This window comes from Prunus persica, chromosome G1 (genome assembly GCF_000346465.2).
Source record: "Prunus persica cultivar Lovell chromosome G1, Prunus_persica_NCBIv2, whole genome shotgun sequence".
In the NCBI taxonomy this organism is placed as follows: domain Eukaryota; kingdom Viridiplantae; phylum Streptophyta; class Magnoliopsida; order Rosales; family Rosaceae; genus Prunus; species Prunus persica.
This window is the reverse complement of record NC_034009.1, coordinates 8,496,047-8,517,777: the sequence shown is the minus strand read 5'-3', so window position 1 is coordinate 8,517,777 and position 21,731 is coordinate 8,496,047. Positions and strand designations below refer to the sequence as shown.

At 37.4% G+C, this 21,731-nt stretch overlaps 3 protein-coding genes across 4 annotated transcripts; 1 reads left to right on the top strand and 2 right to left on the bottom strand.

The window, feature by feature from the left end:
* Positions 4,578-9,487, top strand: LOC18791395 (probable sugar phosphate/phosphate translocator At3g17430). Of its 2 annotated transcripts, none has more exons than XM_020554353.1 (10): positions 4,578-4,743; positions 5,441-5,735; positions 5,927-6,034; positions 6,856-6,887; positions 6,980-7,030; positions 7,524-7,585; positions 7,675-7,936; positions 8,414-8,679; positions 8,784-8,878; positions 8,998-9,487. In XM_020554353.1, the coding sequence occupies exons 2-10, from the start codon at positions 5,643-5,645 to the stop codon at positions 9,148-9,150; spliced, it is 1,122 nt and encodes a 373-aa protein (XP_020409942.1). In that variant the 5' UTR covers positions 4,578-4,743; positions 5,441-5,642; the 3' UTR covers positions 9,151-9,487. The 2 variants fall into 2 exon arrangements, with proteins under 2 accessions (XP_020409942.1, XP_007227494.1); XM_007227432.2 differs by having other exon boundaries at positions 4,578-5,077.
* On the bottom strand, positions 12,203-14,285 carry LOC18789460 (structure-specific endonuclease subunit SLX1). The gene is made up of 4 exons (XM_020553801.1): positions 13,946-14,285; positions 13,601-13,739; positions 13,190-13,323; positions 12,203-13,087 (listed from the first exon to the last, which is right to left on the bottom strand). Exons 1-4 carry the CDS (start codon positions 14,083-14,085, stop codon positions 12,799-12,801), a joined length of 702 nt encoding a protein of 233 aa, XP_020409390.1. The 5' UTR covers positions 14,086-14,285; the 3' UTR covers positions 12,203-12,798.
* On the bottom strand, positions 14,830-20,550 carry LOC18789781 (novel plant SNARE 13). The gene is made up of 10 exons (XM_007222934.2): positions 20,104-20,550; positions 18,850-18,942; positions 18,249-18,342; positions 17,854-17,891; positions 17,509-17,606; positions 17,169-17,248; positions 17,023-17,079; positions 16,850-16,942; positions 15,908-15,982; positions 14,830-15,293 (listed from the first exon to the last, which is right to left on the bottom strand). Exons 1-10 carry the CDS (start codon positions 20,178-20,180, stop codon positions 15,192-15,194), a joined length of 807 nt encoding a protein of 268 aa, XP_007222996.1. The 5' UTR covers positions 20,181-20,550; the 3' UTR covers positions 14,830-15,191.

Here is a 21,731-nt window from a genome sequence, read left to right as displayed (position 1 = left end):
GCCACTTTTGGCGTTTTTCAAAGTATTATTTTCAAAGTCGATCTTGCTTTACGGATTTCACGAAACTACTTTTTCAAAAGTATCCCGAGAATCTCGCAATTTTCCTATGGTTAATTTGAAATTCACCGGGTTCTACCTATTCATTGTATTTGTGTATAAATGTGTTACTAACGAAATTTTTCTTTTGCAGAAGACATCAAGTTTACTACTATTCATTGTATTTGTGTATAAATGTGTTACTAACGAAATTTTCTTTGCAGAAGACATCAAGTTTACTCCATACCTAGTGATGCGATATCTACTTATTTTTCTTATCAGTGAGCACTCAATATGCTGAGAAGCAAGACTATCTCTGATCATACATTCAGGAAGCAAGACTATCCCTGATCATGTTTCCGCTACATCAGGAAACTGTGAAGACGATCTTATGCTCTAATCTCCGGAAGTCCTTCTAGACTAGGAGATATGAGAGCTTATTGTCTGCTCCCACCAGCTTCCTTCCCTGATTGCTTACCTTCTCTTGCAATCAATATCACATTATTTTTGCATTTTTTCTCTTTTTATAACTCTCTGTTCATAAGAGATTTTATTTCTTTAGAATGAACATCTGAAGAATGAATCCATGAAGTAATCCTAACTATGAGGGTTATTTGTTTTGACAGAGGCAAAAGAGTTGTGATTTTTGCTCTTGCAGGATATAACTAGATCATCAAGCGCTACATTATATTTACTGGGCTGATATGAGCTTGAATGATACTTGAGAAAAGTTTCTCCCACCTAAGGATGTAAGCAATACTTGTGTTATTTTATGCTTATATACCTATTTGATATTTTATCTTGAAAGGTAACCAAATGGGGAGATAAGTCCGTTCCAAAAGAATGGCTTGTATGTATCCATGAATTATTAACGCAAATTTTACAGATTGCAAGTTGGATACATTGATAATACACTGCACAGATTAAAGTCTCATAAGAACAAAATATGGGTATAGCAGTGATCAATATGATGCACGCCTATTGCGTAGCAAATGATATGGATTGAAGTCCCGAAAGGACAATCCTTTGACATGTCAATATTGATATTATACACGCCTAATGCGTAGCAAATTATATGGGTTAAAGTCCCAGAAATTAATTGACATGTATGTATTAATCTGTGGCATGCCTGCAGCATGACAGATATATGGGTTCTAAATGTTCCAACTCTCTAAATAGAGATTATCCACGCCCTACTGTAAAATAACGCTCCATTGGAGGTTATAATCCACATTCTCACATAATAAAAGCCCCCTGAAGTGGCTTGGGTACCCAAAAGCAAAGAAATGCTTATAATTGATGCATGCGCATGCACATGAGAATGGTGGAATCATGAATTGATGAATGACAATTTTTGATCATGAATTGATGAATGACAATTTTTGGTTTTGGAGTAGCTACTCAAATCATCAATGGGCTGTGTTGATTGGAACCACGTTCAATTATTAAATGTCGACAAATATCATTGGCCAAAATGGAACGAGGAAATTCCATTATAAATGAGAATGAACGTGAAAGAACAAACCCACAATACGAACCCCAAAATTTGTTAATACTGAAAGTTATACTTGGGTGTTCGGAATAAAAGGAAATATACCTACTTTGTATGACACACTGTTTTTGGCAGAAACAAGAAATGTTGGGTTTTCTCCATATTTACAGATTCAATTGTGCCCCCCCCCCCCCCTTATTACACAATTACGGAGACCAACATATTATCTTTAAGGGTTATTAAATGCACGGAGCATATCGCCAGAAGCGATTTCCTAAAGATGTATAAATAGCTGGGTAAAAGCTATATAATGTGTCATAAAGCTTAATCCCTTTTAGACAAAATCCGTTGAGAGGATTGATATTGCATAAAGCAAGTCCCTAAAGGACATGTGCTTGAAGCACAAAATTTGTACTCAATATTAATATGCATAAATTACCTCAGTGAGTACATTGATTATAATGTGATTGCAACACATTAAAGCTTCTGCAGAATTCATGAAATATTTGTCTCGATCGAGCATTATGCCAACGAGATTCTTGCTTATACTAAGAAAGTATTAAAGTATTTTTATGAGGATTATCCGTTGGACACTTTAATGATTTTCCGGAAGTATATTGGACCGGACATCATATTTTCCAGATAGGGCTCAACTCCATCACCATCATTTTGGGATGATGTGAGGTATATTTGATGCTATCTAAGCATAACACCATATACGGGCATATTTTTTTAGTGAACTTATAAATAGCCCAAGTGTTCTAAGATATGCGGACTCAGGAAATCTCTATGGTCGCTTACTGGAAAAAGCTAGTCATGAAGTTTTCAGGGGGAGATATTCATCAGGGGGAGCATGGTATTAATAAAGACCTTCATACACTATTGACTCACAGCAGCAGTGTCAACTATGATATTCAGACAGATGATCAACAGTATGGCCTAAAGATATTTTGCCAAGCATCAGGGGGAGCGTGCTGTCAATACAGACCCTTACACACTGTACTCTTTTTCCTTCGTCCAGGTTTTTATCCCACTGGGTTTTTCCTGGCAAGGTTTTAACGAGGCAGTGTCGCACGCGCGTCAATATACACAGAATTTTATGTTACACGTGATTATGTACTCTTTTTCCCTTCGACCAGTTTTTGTCCCACTGGGTTTTTACTGGCAAGGTTTTTAACGAGACATATTCCATATCATTTGTGGTCTCCAAGGGGGAGTGTTGTAAAAGTTTGAAGGTGGAGCCCACAGAGGAATTTCCTTGCATCTTCCAGGAACTTTCCTTCCCTGTATTTATCAATTCAGGAAGTTTCCTTGCATCTTCCAGGAACCTTCCCTTCCCTGTATTTTACCAAAACCTTAGCCTATAAATAGGCATATCACTTGCAATGGGAAGAGTGACCAACGGAGAAAAGAAAGAAAGGGGAGAAGAGAAAAGAGAGGAGAAAAGAAGAAAGGAAAAAGAGAAGAGGAAAGAAGAGGAAAAAGAGGAGGAAAGATAGAAGAGGAAAGAGAGAGAAAATTCAGTGAGCCTCACATATTGTAAACTCTAAAGTTGTAGCCCTATTATTTTATATAGTGAAAAAGTTACTGCTGCTGCTCTCCGAGGACGTAGGCATAGCCGAACCTCGTTAAATGCTGTGTCTCATCTACTTTACGTGCAGCTCAATATTCATACATATTCCAGGTTATATTTATAACAAAACACACTTGGACAAAAAAATCATTTCTTCCTTTAATATACTTGAAATCTAAGAAGTTATCCCATCTAATTCTAAACACCAAAAATAAATTAATATGCATTGACCACAATTCTACCTACTATTATTTCCTGGACAAAGGAAAGTCCACAACCCAATATATATATATATATATATATATCAGAGAGCTTCCATTGAGGGATCCCTCAAATAAGCTTATTTGAGGGACACCCCTTGTAGGCCCCACTCTGGATTGTATTTCACTAATCCAAACCGTCTATTTTGTAGATACTCATTCAAAGATCATCTCTACAAAAAATCACTTGAATCCGATATCATGTGACCACTCAATTGAGTTATTGAAATTTTAGTACTTTTCTTAAAGCACCGTGTTCATTGATTTTGTAAGACACAATTGGATGTCGAAACGGTTTCCTATTTGTCTAATTTTTTGTAAGGATGATCTATGAATGAATACCTAAAAAATAGATGGTTTGGATTATTGGGAAAAGAATTGTAGGATACCCTAAAGGGCGTCCCTCAAATAAAATTATTTGAGGGATCCCTCAATAGAAGGGGACTGATATATATATATATATATACAAGGAGGGTTTTGGCTCTAGCCTCTACCCATCCAACTTGACAACTTGCAGGCAGCTATTAGGTATATCAGAAATGGCTTTCTATATATCCTAGTACCGAAATTGGGAAGGTGAGGAAATGAGATGGTAAATAATTTTGCTCACCGCCTTTTAACCATGGTGTAATATAATATTACCATTGCACACATTGAGTTAAAGACGTGTTTATGATTCTCTCTCAAAAAAAAAAAACAAAACAAAACAAAAAAGATGTGCTTATGATTATATTTCTTACCATAGTAGGCATTGAGTGACAGCAAAGTTATAAGGTCCCAATGTCCCCACACTCCCTAATAAGGCAAGAGTGGAGGAAAATCTCATCCATTCACATACATATCTCACCTTCGTGTGGTAAAACATGTGGTATTATTTTGAGCATAGCAGCCAGCTAGCCTTTGCCACCAATATATGAAAGCAATGCAATGCAAACTCGAAAGGTATATTTTTGGAGTCATCTATGAAATTTGAACTCGAAACTTATAGAATTCGAGTTTGAGAATTTAAGACACACATGTAGGTACAAATGCAAATTAGGTCAATCAATAATAAACAATGAAAAATGATTATAGTACGCTATTAGAGTACGATGGCGTAATCGTGTAATCGTGTTATAATTTCTAGTGGTGGAGGCCTCATAAGTTCACATCAAATTAATTAGGTGATAAATCAATATCAAGCTGTCCGGTAAAACAGTGGAGAAAACAAAACCCCGGGCAGGAGGCTAATAAAAACGTGTAGATTCATTCAGTCCCCAGCAAGGCAAACGAAGCCAGTAAGTCACAAAGAGATACAGTGCCATAAAGCTCAAGGCCCAGATAACGCTCTGGTCCTTCGGCCAAAGACACTGTTGGATTCTCTTTCGCTTATACAGAGAGAGGTACGAGAAGGGAAGAAGGGCCCTCTGTTGTTTGCTTGCTTCTTTACTTGGTTACTAGAAATTTTCTTTCTTCTTATTCAGGCAACCCCACGTTCTCATTTTCTCTGATTCATCGATAACCCCACAATCATCTTAGCTTTCCCAGGCTTATTTATTGTTCTCATTACCCAACCACTGTCCTCTACTATTTCCACAGTGATTTTTTCTCCTGATCCCATCTCTCTCTCTCTCTCTCCTTCTCTCTTTCTCTGTGTCTGTTTCTGCCTGTTTTCCAAGTGGGTCGATCTCTGAAATTAAGCGAGCTTGTTCAGATTTAGTTGATTTTGACTCTTGGGTAAGTTGGTTCCTCTTGAGATAGACATGGGTTTTGTGTGTTAGATCAGAACCTGATTTGGGTTTTTCTCACTTGGTTGTGTGGTTCCTATAGATCTACCCTTTTTGTTGTTTAATATGGAAATGTTGGTCTTGTTAGTTATTGAAGAAACTATTGCGTGGTTCCTTGTTCAATGCTTGTTACTAATAATGGTTTTGGATCAGATTTTTATTTGCCCAATTTGGTTGCAGCTTCACTTTCAATGCTGATTTTGTACTGTTTCCTATTATTTATTTTAATAAAGAAATGTCTTATGCTTTCCTTCATGTTTGGTTAAGGTTATGCTGTTGTAGTATGTTCTGCTTACTGAGCCTTCACTTTCAGGTTTTAAAGCATTCTAGATATCTGAATCGGAGCAGCCATTGCAAGATTTGATCCTGACACAAATTTATAATTGAGTGCATGAGGTCTTCTTCTGGGTTTAGGGCCGCATAACATCTGCGGTTTGCAGTTTGGTGTGTGAGAAATATTGCATAAGATGGTCTAAAGCCAGAATTGATAACGTTAGGTCTTTTGATAAAAGGAAATGTCCAAGATGATCAGCAAACCGCTGGTACTGACTTATTTCTACCTGTTCATGTACATTCTGCTTTCGTCAGGTGTTATATTGTACAACAAGGTAATTCCTTCCTCCTCAGTATTTCATTTGAATATCTTGTCATTACTCATTACCGGAATGAATGTTTGTATCTATGTAATAGTCATCCATGTGTTACATAGCTAATGATTCTCTGTATGGTTAAACTGAAACTGGAACTTTAATCTCCCTATTTGTTTGATTGAAGTTCTTCTGTATGAATTTCTTTGCAGTGGGTTCTGTCTCCAAAATACTTCAATTTTCCATTACCCATAACACTTACGATGATTCATATGGGATTTTCTGGACTCGTAGCATTTTTACTTGTTCGTGTTTTCAAGGTATGACTGACATCTTTACTTTTGGATATGCTTTTATTTCTGTTTATTGTTTTTGACATCGGTGTTGAAATCTCTGTCAAGCTAGTTTAACATGTAGATAGGTAACCACTGTCTTGAATTTTTTTATAGCCAATAGTCAAAATGATTGAATGTCATTTCCCTGAAAAATTGTTTCCCGCTGTTCTCTTCTACCCAATTACCACACAAAAACACACGCAGACACACCAACCATTTTGGTTTTGAATTTTTTATGACTACTTTAGTTACCTTAAGCTCTTGTCTGAGCCAATGTTGTTATTTCTGTGAGGATTCTTACCTCCACTGTTTGTTATTTCCTTATTTTGCTCTTACAAGTAGTTAATACACGAATTATCTCAAAACTGATGCATCTTCATTCAGTTCAATGCTTGAATTTGCATTTTCCACATGTGAATGAGAAGGGGAGTCCCAAAAAGATAGTGGGTTAGATTAATCTGTAGTGGGACACGGCATGCAACTGATGCCCTATATGGCCAGAGTGGGACAAGATTTATTTTGGAGGTCTCTTTTATATTTATACTTTCTGACTGGAGAGCTTTATAACGCAATTTTGAACTTGCAAATTTAGTTTGTCAGAAAGTGTGGGGAGGTACACATGCTGTGCAATTTTCGTTTCTTGGTTCATTTTTCCACATTATGTGCCAAATTTGTAGTTTGTATTTGTAGTTTCTGTTATGCATGTGTGGCAAATTGCATCAATAGCTCCTTATTTTTATTGTTTTGTTCATCTTTTATGCATAAGTGATTTTTTATCTTTATTTATTTCTCTGTATCTTGTGCAGGTTGTAGCTCCTGTCAAAATGACATTTGAAATGTAAGTGATGTAGGCTATTTTTTTGTTCCAACTCTTTATTATTCCTCTGTTTATCCAAGTTGTTTTTCTAATTGCTTTTCTTCATATGGCAGATATGCAACTTGTGTAATACCAATCAGTGCCTTCTTTGCATCAAGTCTTTGGTAAGCACTGACATGTAACATATTTGGGCTGTGGTTTTGCTAACAATGTGATCACCAATGGGCATGAATAGGTATCATGTGTCTGGTCTTCTGTTAGTGTTCAAACTCAGGGAAGAAAGCTTAAATGGTTCTCGACATATATTTGTAAGCTTGTGGTCAACATTTGTAGATTTGATTATAACCAGGCTCATGCCTCTCAACACTGAAGATATAAAGATAGTACAATGCTTAGAGATTGCATGTTTCCTTTTGTCAATCTGTTTGCAGACAAATTTTTCTAAGCAATCTCTGATTAAGTAGTCATACATGGACTTTCAGTTTAGATTCCCCGTTGTAGAATGTCGAATTTCCTCAGACTTGGGGACAAATGCAATACCCACATTTAGGAATTGCAGGGTTGTTGAGTTTTTCTTTGTGTAATTGTATCAAGAGTCAAGACAGGAGAGTTCAAACTTTTTTTTTGTTTTGAACTTTTGTTTTTCTGTCATTACAGGTTTGGAAACACTGCTTACTTGCATATTTCTGTGGCGTTCATCCAAATGCTCAAAGCCTTAAGTATGCACAGAGACTTGTGAATTCTATTTTACTACAATAATGATGCTTTTAAAATAAATGGCTGCTTATACCTACATTCCATGCTGCAGTGCCAGTGGCTACTTTTATCATGGCTGTTTTGTGTGGCACTGACAAACCAAGGTGCGACGTGTTCTCAAACATGGTGCTGGTCAGTGTTGGAGTTGTCATTTCCTCATATGGGGAGATTCATTTTAACGTAGTTGGTACAGTTTACCAGGTTACGGGCATCTTTGCAGAGGCTCTTAGGCTGGTCTTAACACAAGTCCTTCTCCAGAAGAAGGGCTTGACTCTAAATCCGATCACCAGCTTATACTATATTGCTCCATGCAGGTATTATATTGTGATGCTTGACTTAGAAGTGTTATATGAATTGCAATTTAGGCGACTGCCTGTATACTATATATGTTGAGCACAAAATATGAATAAGTAACTCTTTAATCATGTGGCATCCTTACCAATCTTAATAGAGGATATTGATTCATTTCTAGAATTTAATTTTGGTGGTGGATGACATTTATTGCTTCTTTTAAATGTTGACTTTCTGAATCTGTATGCTGAGGTTCATAATTTAGTGGATGAAACATAGTGATCTTACAATCAGTGTATGCATGATCCATCTATACCATGGGATGGGAATTCACCTTTCCTTTATTTTTTCACCCGTATGATGATGAAGTTATGCATCTCCGTATTGATGATGCATGTGATTTAACACAGTTCTATTACTCAAGTACTGTTTCCATTGATGCATGATTTAACACATGCCATCCCATCAGCATCTCACCATTAATTCTTTTGTTTTTGCAGCTTTGTCTTCCTGTCTGTGCCCTGGTTATTACTTGAGAAGTCTTCCATGGAAGTTTCACAGATTCAGTTCAACTTCTGGATATTTTTCTCCAATGCTCTTTGTGCTTTGGCGTTGAACTTCTCCATTTTCTTAGTAATTGGTAGAACTGGAGCAGTTACCATCCGGGTTGCTGGTGTTCTAAAAGACTGGATATTGATTGCCCTTTCAACTGTTATATTTCCAGAGTCCATGATTACCAGGCTGAACATAATTGGTTATGCCATAGGTAGCTCTCCTTCCCTGTTAACTGGGAGTATCAGTTTACGACTGCAGTGTGTACCCTTTTGAATTTAGAACTTTAGTTAACCCGTAAGTTGATTTGACATGCAGCATTGTGTGGTGTTGTCATGTACAACTATATAAAGGTTAAGGATGTTCGTGCATCTCAACTACCTTCTGAAAGTATTCCGGAGAGAATTTCAAAGGTTTATTTTCTCAAGAATCTGATTACTTTCCTGTGATGTCTAGTGTTAATAAAATGTTTGGAGTCATTGAACCCCCTTATATTTGTTCTAACACTTGTTTTCCATGCTGGCCAATACAGGATTGGAAGTTGGAGAAAAAGTCATCTGATATTTTTGTCCCTAACAACAGTGGATCAGCCTCCGATATCGATGTCGATGAAGAGACACCCCTAACTCAATCAACAAGGCTGTCTCATATTGGACGATCGCAGGTTGGCAACCATGGTGCATGATTCATGAACTCACGTGTAGATTGATGTTTGGAAAAGGAAAATCTGGAGATGGAGTATGCTGATTCTTTTTGCACTCTAGACCCTTTATTATTTCCAGGGAAGAGATTTGAACGCCGAAACCCAGGGGCAATATTGTATTACTTTCAGTATTAGGAAGTGAATGCATGATTTGCCTGTTGAAATTTGCAGATGGTAGCTTAGGACCCATAGGTCGGGTGAACAAGCTCACCATTAACTTGTCAAGGCTCTTGATGAGAAAAACAAGTTTTTGTCTTGACAAATGATGCATTTTTCCTTTTTATGGTCCAGGCAGTCCGGTAGAATCCTGGGTCAAAAACGTTTTTATTTTATTTTTTATTTATTCATAAATTTAAATTTAAATTTTGTTAAAGATGGTTTGGTAGTTAAAACATTAACAAGACCACACTTATTACTTCATTTTGTGAGTTGCGCAGACTAAAATGCAAGTTGAGTCCAAGTTCAGGACCATAGCTACTAAAAGGTCAATATGCAACGAGGCAAACTACACACTCCTCACCCCCAGTATCCATCGTCCACCACCGAGGCAAAATACACACTCCTCACCCCAGTATCCACCGTCCACCAAGTACAAGGAATGAGTGAGGAGTAGGCAAGTAGTCTGGCAAGTTACCAACAGTCCAAAACCTCCACAAGAAAGCATAACTTCATCTACAACTCCCAACAACCTTCATGTCTCTCGCATTTATTTATTTATTTAATAATTAAATTATAACAATTACAAAGTGATTGTGATTTCTCAGCTCACCACCTCTCTCAATCCCAATCCCAAAAATTCAACAATGCTCAACCCTCTTCTCTTCCCATCCTCACCAAACCCTAAACCCCAACAAGAACAAGAGCCCCTTCTCATCACATACAAACAGACCCTTCTGATCCCTCCTTCACCCTCCAAGTTTCAACCTTTGTGAAACCTAAACAACCCCCTCCCTTTCACATCCCCCATAATCATCAAATTCGATTGTCCCGCCAATTTCGTGCCTACATCACCGTCTGAGATTCTTTTTTCTGAACAAATTAAAATAATAATAAAAATCAAAATTCTACAAACACAATGTTATTTCACTTAAAAATGAAACATTAAATAAAAATGATGCAATAACAAAAATTGAAGCAGCAGCACACAAAAAACAAAAAAGAAATAAAACAAAGATGGAATTGATCTCTCTCTCTCTCCCACTAAGTACTAACTATTCGGACACGATCTCTCTCTCTCTCTCTCCAATATTAACTCTCCCACAATAAGCCGTTGGATGTCAACGGTACTATTATCTGGGCCGTTGGATCTCAAAGTTAAAAGTACACAGGCACTACTTCCTTAATTACCACAACTGACTCTCCGGATTTCTCTCAAATTAAAAATAAAATAAAAGAAAAGGAGTTTCCAGATTCCGTGAGTGAGATGCTCGAAGCTAAAAGTTGACAAGCACTAGTTGTTTAATTACCACATTGATTTCGTGAGTGAGATGCTCGCCAAGGAAACTTATAAATAGCAGTGAGTGAGATGCTCTTTGTTCGCAACAACACTCAGAGAAATTCAGACAAAAACTTCACTTCAAACTTGAATTCTCTTCTACTCTCTCTTTTCTTGTGTTCTTTCATTATCAGCAGCATCAAGCAATGGAAGAGTCTCTTGTGCCGTTCGGTTTTCGTTTCAGACCCTCCGATGAAGAGATTGTGGGTTCCTTTCTCTACCCGTTTTTGGTAGAGAGCAAGCCCTTCATGTCGCTATACAACAATTTCTTGCATGCCTGCAATCTCTTCGGCAACAAGACAGAGCCTTCGGAGATCTGGAAAAAATACGGAGGGCCGCAACTCGTTGATACAGACTTGTACTTCATCTCCAAGCTCAAGAAGTTAACCCCCAAGCGGATGGATCGAAGGATTGGCAACGGGGGTACTTGGAGCGAAACTGAATCCTCCAAATTGGTTCATGAAAAGGTCTCTGGAAATCCCAACCCAAACCCCATTGGCCGAAAGAGAAAGTTTCGCTACGAGAATAAGGGTTCCGAGGATCACACAGGGTGGCTACTAGATGAATATAGTCTTTTCGATGGTCCCAAGAATGACTACAATCAACGTAGTTACGATTTTGATTTTGTCATTTGTCGGATGAGGAAGAACGATAGGGTTGGGATCAAGGCAACAAATCTAAAGCGTGGATCACAAGATAAAGAAGAAAAGAAGATGACCACAAACAAAAAGATGAAAACAGATGATCAAATGGGATCAACAGAATCATCATCTCAACAAGGCTGCTCTTCTAGTCCAATTGGTGGTGATCTTGTGGGCTTTGATCCCATTGATCTGACAATCTTTGAGGAAAATACAATGGCCGACATGGAACAACTACTTGGTGAAGCTTGGAGCCCGAGTAATTCTGAGGATGCAGTCTCTTATGATGTTGATCCGATTGGTGAAACACAAATTAACTTTGAGAAAGAGGAAAACACGATGGCCGACATGGAACAACTACTTGGTGAAGCTTGGAGCCCAAGTAAATTTGAGAATGTGGTTTCTCACGATGTTGATCCGATTGGTGAAACCCAAATTAACTTTGAGAATGAGGAAAATACGATGGCCGATATGGAACAACTACTTGGTGAAGCTTGGAGCCCAAGTAACTTTGAGAATGTGGTCTCTCATGATGTTGATCCGATTGGTGAAACCCAAAGTAGCCAATTGTCTAACTGGTCCCAAGCGATATTAAATCAGCTCCTGGTTGGTGTATAAGGAATTAATTCTACAAGTGATGGCTGTAGCTCTCTAATTTTAAATGTGTGCAGAGAACTGAGTATTGATGAATATATTTGTACCACGATTTTTATCGGCTTTAGTTTCTTTAACTGTGTACCTTTTTGAGTTATCAATGAACTGATTCTATTTGTCTAGTAAATTTACTCTTAATTTGTTAATTTGACCAAATATTGCTAGCTAGTTGTAACTTAAAATTGCTCTAATTAACTTGGAAACACCAGTATGCCAACAAAGAATTAGCAACACTTCCGGTCTCTTAATTCATTGAAGTGAGTAAAAAAGATCTTTTATTTCATTCAAACTGTAAGACTTGAACCAGAAGGCTATTACTATATATTACAAATTCCTCTAAATTATTCGACCAAACCATAAAATCATCAAACATATTAAATGGCTTCTGCATAGGGGAGCAGGGGTTGTCAAATCTATTACCTCAGCTCCACAAGGCCGGAGATAGCTTCTGCTGGGAGACTGATCATCGTCTGCAACTATAGCTGTCGATTATTCCCTTGCAGGTCGGCCCAAATCAACACTCATGTCATCAGAAGATCTACACAAACCTATATCTTTAGTTACTTCTGTGTCAAATGAGGTAGTGCCATTTGAAGATGGCGTTCTCACTGGCGATGCCATAAAACCAAATTGCTCTGTACAATCCTCTCCTACTACTTCACTGCATCCATATGCTTCGTTAATTATCTTGCCAGTATCATCCTGCTGATCATATGCTGAACTTTGAACTATAAGATCTGATAATGTTTCTTCTGTCATGTACCATCTTTCATAGCTTCATCACATTCTTTTCCATTATAGCACTCATCTTCTCCTACTTCCTTACTGCATCCATGTACTTCATTCATTCATTCTAATGCCACTATCACTCTGCTGATCATCTGCTGAATTATGAGTCCTGAAGTCCAATAATGTTTCTTCGGGTAGTGTACTGGAATTCATATCTTCATCACATTCCCTTTCATGACACCACTCATCTTCATTTTCCAAAAGGTCATCAGACGGTTTAGTACAGGAAGGAAGCTCATCCATAGAGCAGACTTTGACCTTCATCTGTTCCGGAAGTCGTGGACAACCAGCAGAATGTTTGGTGTACTGGGTTGAAAAGAATTTTACAGTGATGTTCAAGCTGATGATACATAGAAACAATATCACTTTCCATCAATAACAGCAAAAGCGTATGTATATATTCATCCATTCACAACTCACAAGGAAGATAACAAGATGATACCTCTGCCAAGGAGGGAGAGTGAGCATGGTGTATGCAAGTTTGATCTTACTGACAAGCCCTCGCGGTGATTTAAAGCCTGCAGCAGCCTGCCTAACCGCCTTTGATACAGTTGGGTGCTGCCAGGCCCATTCAAACTGCAAAGTTCCAAAGGGAACATTAGAAAGAAAGTCCCAAATTTCCAATTAATATCAATCCTAAAATAATGATAAAAAACCTTCAATCCCAATTTGTCAAATCTGGTGCCTACGGTCCCAATCAAGCTGGAAATATCCTTAAATGACACATAATTATCAGAATATAATTCCCAAGAAATTTGTCCCAATCAATCAAATTAAAGACACAAACAGATCATACAGAGCAATCCATAGACAAGTTAATTGTAAAGGGAACAAAAGAAAGAAATGAAGAGACCTGGAGAGCAGAAACGTTAGTTGGGAAACCATAGATGCACAACACCATCTCCCATGGACGCTTCCGCTTCGTTCTCCAAGCACCTTGCGCTATTTCACCATTGTGCTGTCTTATACGACGCCGTGGGTTCACTGTGAATCTGTATCAGAATCACCCAAATAAGCACAAACAAAGACACAGAATTCAAGTGGGCTCTCTTATTACTCCAAGCTCTCCAAGAAAGTCTCAAACTTTAAAAAAGTTCAGATCGAAAATGTTCAAATCAAGATTGATCTTATTATTCTCAACAGATTGGGAATTTGAAAAAAGAAAAAAAAAAAAGAATTAGGGGAAGATGGAAGGTACCCAATATAGGTGTGGCCTTTGTAGCGGGGGCTGCGAGAGCTCAACAGATAGCATGCGAAGAATCGTCCTTCTTCTGCTTCTTGCTCCTCCGCGATTAGGGTTTCTGGGATTTCTGAACCAATCTTTCTTCTCTGCCCCATCTCTCTTTTCAGGCGTATCTTATTAAAATGCAGTCAATCCAATTCGACCGTTGGAATATATTAACCCTTATTTCACTGTTTGAACTCTACGCCTCAGATTCCATTTTCTACGGTCAGGATCTTGGGGTGGTACTTGGAGAGTGGCCAAGTTTTTGCCACGCGGACGGTTGTTTCTTGATCAACCAAAACAAATGTTACCGCGTAAATAATCTTCAAACTCGGTTTTACTTCACTGCAATTCTGGGTTCAGTTCTGTTTATACTCAGGGTGGCTTGGATCGGTAATTCCCCCGGGTTTGGGAAGTCGGTCTCGGCCTTCTGATAGCATAGAGGTTAGCGTGCTTGTTTCTCAATCTCATTGTGCTAATATAATTGAGTCCAAACTGTATTGTTAGAAATTGGTGTCAAGTTGTTTGTATGTTGAGGAAATTAATTACAGCACTGTATAACATCATAAATCATAATGGGTTATTGGGAAAACAAAGAAGCTTACTATTGGGTTTAAAAAAAAAAAAATTAGATTAGAAGCATGCAAATTCCATTCTGGTTTCCTTTTGTGTGTGTACAGTTTTGTGAGACTGCAACGACAAGAATCAAAGATGACATATTTGTAAACAAAATTCCTCATGACGGCACGGCTGTGTTTGGACCTGCCACCCTCCGTCGTTCCACTGTCTTTATTTCTTCACTGTACAGATTGAACACTTCCTCTCTCTAATGAGAAAATTTCGGAAAGAGACAGACATTTTTTTGCAACAAGCCGCTCTCATATTCACTAGAAATTAAAATAGTCTGCATACAGATTGAAAGGGCATACATCTCTATGTGAGTAGATATAGAATAAAGTACATCTCTCTATACCTAAAACAATCTTGGAAAGATTACAGAAAGAACCGTGCCCCCACCCAAACCAAAGCAAAAAAGGACTCGCATGTGATTTACATAGAGAATCACAAACAATATGCACAACTCAGCCAAGAATGAAAGTATAAATAAAAAGAAAAGACCGATCAATGCAACGTATTCCTCTGAGCTTCCTCTGCACCCCCAGAACACAAATCATAGTAACTATATCAGAAAAATTGAATCTGGTTAAAGAGGAGGAAACTATTCGAACTGTTGCAGAGTACTCAGTGACAAAAGCCTCCTTGCAGCAGGTGGTGCCAATCCAGGGATAACCCGGATGTTTTTGTTGCCAGGGTGCACAATCTGAAAGAGTAACACACACTCAAGTTAAGAACAGAGACGGGTGCAGCAAAAGTGCTGGTACTAATGTACATGACATGATACAACGCAAAAAAGCCTAAAGTTCACAAGCAGGATGAAGCATAAATGTTGGATCTTTTATTAGTATTACTACTATTCGACACACACTAATCCACTTTTCATGTTCAATAATAAGTGATCATCGTAGAGCAGCATCAAGGTTCCTAATAAATCAAACTCATAGAAGTGACTGCATTCCAAAGATTCATAAGATGGTCATTTTTCAATACTCATCTCTCTTTGTTATTTCACTTTTTCGCTAGGAAGATTTTCAACACTCACTTCAGAGAATGAAAGCATAAATCTTCCATGCATGACATCCTTAACTACCTAGAGGGAGACGAAAAGAGATAATAAGGTTCACTATTCACATTCCCCTTGTATTGCATCTCTTTCAATCAGAAAGAACTTTCCAAACTCTCGCATCAACAGATTTCCTTTACGAAAAGTTCCTAAAATACAACTTTGCAGATACCTTTGTAATTTCATATGTAACTTCCAAAACAGGTAGCAGGCTACAAAAACCTAGGGCAATATATAAGAACCAAAGAGCATACCTTCACAACAATAATTGCTATTACACCGACTACAATAAGCAAAAGAAAAAGCATGATACACTTGTCTGTTGCCACCTGAAAATATTGAAAAAAAATAAATTAGTTTTTCATACAAAAAATACAGATAGAGCACTTAGGCCCCCGTTTGGGATTGCTTTTTTTGGCCAAAAACCTGGTTCATTTTAAAGTTAAGCAGTTTAAGGTGTTTGGTAAAAATAAAATATCCTGATTATTTTAAAAGCAGTGGTCTTTTGAGAGCAGCTTTTAAAAGCAAGCTCTGGGTTGCTTTTCAAAGCTGCTTTCAAAAGAAGCAGAGATGAACCTTTAATGAATTTTTTTAATTCCCAAAATACCATCATTCATTTTAAAAAATGACACTACCTCCACTTCCACATCCAACTCCACCACTTGCACCACTACATTCACTACCTCCACAACCATCGCCACCGCCACTGCCACCACCACCACCACCACAACTGCCACCTACTCTACCACCACCACCACCGCCACCACAACCGCCACCTACTCTACCACCACCACCTCCACCTCCAACACCACCACCCACCTCCACCTCCAAAATCTCCATATCCACCACCACCTCCACAACCACCATCCCCACCACCACCACCACTACCCACAATCACCAACTCCACCTTCATCACCACCACCACCTCCACTCCATCACTACCTGTACTGTATATAACACTTTTAACATCATGTCTATTTCAGTCATTATGCACAGTTACAACAATTTTATATTAAAATTTACCAAACAGTTTTGACACTACTTTTTGTACTAACAACACTTTAAAAATATTGTTTACCAAACATGAAGCTGCTTTACTTTACAGCTAATTATTTTCAAAGCACAGCAGAAGCAACTTTTTTTTAAAAGTGACAACAATCCCAAACTAGGCCTTAGGGGGAAGGATCTCAACTAACCTGTCTACCAATCTCTTTCACCAGCTGGGAGGCCTTCTTAATTGAAAACTGAATTGTGTCCAGCTCATTCACAATGCGGCCCATTTGTTCAGTCTGCAAGATTTGGAGTGAAACCATGTTAGGCTAATTTCTTGAAATGAAAGTTAATAGAAATGACAGGTGAGAATACTTACTTGGCCCTTTAAGGTAACTGCAGTTTGAGTTCCCACTTCAATTGTTTGCTCGACAACCTATCGGCCAGCCAAAGAGTTAAGATTGCTGGAAAGAGGAAAAAAGAAGGGCAAATTTAAAATTTGTGTTATTTTGGATAGCTACTCACCTTTTTAGAGCGTTCAATGACCTGATCTGTCTCATCCATTGTTTTCGTCCCAGAATCGATTAGTTCTTGATTTGACATAGCTATCAGACATACATGTAAATTGAAAAGGAGGTCAGACAAATGTATTATTTTCAAATCAGGCATAAAACACACGCACAGATATAGACACAAAGTTCCAAGCAGTTTGATTCACATTTACATTGTACTGATCAAAGGAGCGCAAGGCTGACTAGCATCGGATAATCAACAGCTAAAATAATGAAACAAACTGAAGTAGGAGAAAGCTCATCTTTACATAATCAAACTAAGCTGACAGATATGCAGAAAGATAAGAAATTACCTGAAGCCATTTGAACATTGTCGTCAGCAGTTGGTTCACTAACTCCTGCTCCCATATCAAAGAGTTCGACTCTCTTGTTTCCGAGGCTATTCATAAACCTGCAGTTCATCTAGAGTATGAATATCATTTTTCCAAAATCAAGGGACCCCAGAACATGAAGAGTGAAGGGGGTTTATAGACTTCAAAAACTGTATTGTACAAAAGATTTCTATCTTTGGGGATTAACTTGTTTGTCCCATGAATATAAGGACTGAAGGTAACAAACTAAAACAATCAGATTAGAGTACTTGAGTCAGTAAGTAAGTAAGTAATGGTCAAGAATACAAAATGCATAGCTGAACTCACGTTTTTCTCAATTGAACATATGAATTCAGCTCTTTGATCTGCAAATGAAGTATTATAATTAGATGCAATTTTTACAATAGCAAAAAGTAGAAGGAATCAAATGTGTGCCTAGAAAGATCTTGTGCACTAAAATATCAATCCCTAGATTAGTTTCCTCACACAAAAACTATTACATAAGAATTGAAGGACACTGTTATGAACCTTGGCAATAGAGAAAAAAATTCAATAATATGATTTAATTACATAAGAATGGCATATGAGAATAATCTGAAACAAATATTGCTCTCAAAACATTTTCAATTCAAAAGCAGTAAGCAAGTTTGCAAACATGCATGTGTTACAGTGTACATGTACACATTATGTGATGCGAAAAACAAAAGCTCATAAGAACTGACCATAGATTGCTTCTCATCATTGAGTTGTTTATTCACATCAGGAGGATTTCGGCTCTCCTCATCTTTGATTTCACGGTCAAACTCTTTGATTAATCTGAAACAATGAATTTACAAAATCACACTCTGTGATTTAAGTAAAGGGAAAATCTCAAGATCTGGGATCAAAATAATTCCTATTTATTTTATTCTTTCATATGGCATCATGACAATCATCCCATACCTGAATTCTTCCAACATCCCCAAAACTGATCACAAATGAAGAGATGCATGGAAGTCCAGAAATAGGATGCAAGACTTGTATATTAGGCATGACTTATAGTCGCTCACATCTTGATCCCAGTTAAACTGAGGATGCTCTCATGGTTCTACTCCTAATTTCTCTGTTCCAATAAGTTGCTAATTTTTAAGGATGCCAAAATTGCCTAATGACATGGTGGTGCAAGACTCATTAAAATGTAAAAATTGCATTAGATGTAGCCACATTTGTTTTTCCGTCTTTTCTTTCTCTTCATATAATGTGAGAATTAAGAATATCCAAAATTCTAAGTTTCTGAAAGTAGTCAGATAAATTTAGGAGAGTAAAAGCCCATATGTGGCATACCTTTTACATTCCCTCATCTTTCCTGTAAGTTCTTCCAGCTGTTTACTTTGTCTATTGGAGTCTTTGATCTTATCCAGCTTCTGGAAGCCATTTCTGAAAACAAAGAGGAAGTCACCGTAATTATAATATCACTCTATTATGAAAAGCAGGGAAGTACAAGTATCTACTGTAACAACCCCAAGACTTCCCCCAACAAAAGAAACAGATAAATAGTCTGCAATTACATAAATTATTCTTTTCCTTCAGTAACTACACCTTGTAGAAGAATAATAGGCACACAGTTAACATATAAGGTTGTGTAAACAAGGACTGTGTGGAGTTGGCAACACATAAACATATGAGAGATTAACACAGGCTACAGAACTCTGGTTCATGGTAAAAAAGAAAAGAGTGCACTGTGTCAGACGGAGGCAGAGAGCAGTGATACAACCATGACAGCTGAATTCAGTAACCACCTAATAACCGGAAGTTAAAATGAAACTGTAAACAAAGAACAAAAGCTCACAATGGCTACTATTGACTAACATCTCCCTCATTATCCATCAGTTTGTGGAAAGTATATCATGGTTGCTGCTTCCATGGGGTTTCAAGTAGGGATGTCAAAATAATTTTTAAGTAGATGTGGAAACAATGATGCACTTCTGGCATATATTGTTGCCCGTTAGGTAGTATGGATGCAAGCAGTGATCCATCAAGAACACAACCAAAAGAATTTTATTCATTGTAGTATTGGATCTCCATAAATAACCGACATCAATGCTTTACGCAAACAATCAATAGAGCAAGTTGAGCCTTGAAAACTAGAAAATCTGTATACGTTTCTAAAGAGCAGCCAATGTTACTCAACACTACATGAAAACATTGCACAGATGTAAACTCTTACAGGAACAGCTGAGCAAGCACGTATACTCTTTAAATCGCCTCAGTAACTCTATCTATGGCAAGTTAATAATGCTTAACTACAGTTTACGAGCATCAATCTAACTTAAATGAGAATGAATAGGAACACACATTACAAAACAAACAAATTGATTATTGAGCAATACAACATCCTACATATCCTGACATCCCTCTAACTGAATTGTCTATCTTCAATTGCTAAACATGCTAGGATTGTGAGAAAACATCCTATCACCGAATTCACAATTCAACAATCAATGCGTAGAAAAGTTCAGGCACTTAAGAAAACGAAAAGCCATGATCTTTATTCAGTATGGATAAAAATTAAAATGCAACTAAAACACAGAGACATACGCGAGGGCTCGAAAATTATCGTGGATTTCACCATGGATCTGCTCCAACTGAGGACTCATCGGCAAGTTGCTGGCCATGGTTGCCAGAGACTAACCCCTCCGAAATCGAATCCGCAAGAAAACCCTAACCTTTCCCCTTTCTACGATTTTGCAAAACTCCACAGCATCTGTTGCTCCGGATTGAGATTTGCTGGAGGTTTAACAACGAAACCCTAACTACAATCCTCCACGGTGTTCTTCCTTGGGATAAAAATCGAAACTTTAATTTTCTCCAAAAATAACAAGAATTGAAAAATATTACAGAAAAATTCAGGAGGGGAAATTGTGAGAAAATTGAAAAGGAAAAACTAAAAGCGTGGAAGGAAGAGAAAGAGGGTAAGTGAGAATCGCTGTCTGGTAATTGATTGTTGTCCAAAAAATATGTATTTTATTTTATTTTAAGTTTCTTTGTTTCTTTGTGATTAAGCAAAAATTATTTATTTATTTCTCAGAGAGTAAACAGGCTATCATGTCTAACATGAGCCGCTAATATGGCGCCGTTGGACCGTGAGTTAATGAAATTTCGCGATAAATTAGTTACAGGAACTTAAGAAACATCTAAAAAGTTGTTAAGAATGTTCTGTTTGGTTGTTTTTGTTTTTTGTTACATCTTATAATGATGCAGTGGAAGATAACCTTCCTTGCTAACTCCTTCAAATTGAGACTTGGTTTTCTTTTTTTGGATAATGTTTTATCAATATACTAGATATGTCATGTTATGTTTTTTATAAGACGATTTTATTTCCATTCTTGAAGAATTAACATGAAAGTTGTAATCCCAAATAACTTATTTCATGAATTAAAACTGAAATAATCTTCAACTAATCGTAGAATGTAATGATATCAAGACTCAAATAGAATAGTATCACATCTTAAGAACTGGATATCAAACGATAACTAGTTGAAAACTTGCAAGTTTAACTATAACATTCATCATTTCATTTGGAGAGTATGCAATCTAACTATATATCCCCTATTTTCTGTTAATTTATTTGTGAATTGTACTGATGTATTGTAGGGTTATTAAGTGGGATAAACAAAACGAGATAGGAGTAGAATTTATCGTGAGATTATGAACACACTCTTTCTATGCGGCTTACGTTAGCAGACAGCAAAAGACGTACTGTGGGGAAAAAGAAGATTTATGAATTATAATAATTGGAAAAATAAAAAACAGGCAGTTGAGTTGAGAATGAGGAGGAGGAAATTGGATTGGAAATGATGCGCTGTCAGTCTGTCTGGGTGTATCGTTGGGTACCTTGGTGGATTTCGAACAGCTAAGGCGCACAAAAAAAAATTCCCCGCCTGTCTGACTGAAAGAGCAATGATAACACTACCCACCGAGGACCATTTTCTTGGACCCTCCATCTTTATGACCTGACACCTGGTAACAACTTTTTTTCTTCCCTCCAAACCCATTAATCGGAGAACTTAAATGGAGGAACGAAGAAATGAAATCAGATCAACTACTCACCTACTGATCCAATTTTGATTTTAAGAGTATTTAATTACGGATTTTAACTTGGTATTCATATAGTTTTTTATTCTTTATGTGTTGGTAATAGCATGGGGAGTCGAGAACTAAAATCA

What these genes read in the sequence shown, in the direction of transcription:
- LOC18791395 (XM_020554353.1), top strand. Translation starts at nt 5,643, where the DNA reads ATGTCCAAGATGATCAGCAAACCGCTGGTACTGACTTATTTCTACCTG. An exon ending in CATAATTGGTTATGCCATAG is followed by an intron (nt 8,680 to 8,783) that starts GTAGCTCTCCTT and finishes TTTGACATGCAG; the next exon opens with CATTGTGTGGTGTTGTCATG. An exon ending in TTCCGGAGAGAATTTCAAAG is followed by an intron (nt 8,879 to 8,997) that starts GTTTATTTTCTC and finishes TGGCCAATACAG; the next exon opens with GATTGGAAGTTGGAGAAAAA.
- LOC18789460 (XM_020553801.1), bottom strand. Translation starts at nt 14,085, where the DNA reads ATGGGGCAGAGAAGAAAGATTGGTTCAGAAATCCCAGAAACCCTAATC. An exon ending in AAAGGCCACACCTATATTGG is followed by an intron (nt 13,740 to 13,945) that starts GTACCTTCCATC and finishes ATTCTGATACAG; the next exon opens with ATTCACAGTGAACCCACGGC. An exon ending in ACTCTCCCTCCTTGGCAGAG is followed by an intron (nt 13,088 to 13,189) that starts GTATCATCTTGT and finishes ATGTATCATCAG; the next exon opens with CTTGAACATCACTGTAAAAT.
- LOC18789781 (XM_007222934.2), bottom strand. Translation starts at nt 20,180, where the DNA reads ATGGCCAGCAACTTGCCGATGAGTCCTCAGTTGGAGCAGATCCATGGT. An exon ending in TCATTGAACGCTCTAAAAAG is followed by an intron (nt 17,080 to 17,168) that starts GTGAGTAGCTAT and finishes GCTGGCCGATAG; the next exon opens with GTTGTCGAGCAAACAATTGA. An exon ending in TAGCAATTATTGTTGTGAAG is followed by an intron (nt 15,294 to 15,907) that starts GTATGCTCTTTG and finishes TTACTCTTTCAG; the next exon opens with ATTGTGCACCCTGGCAACAA.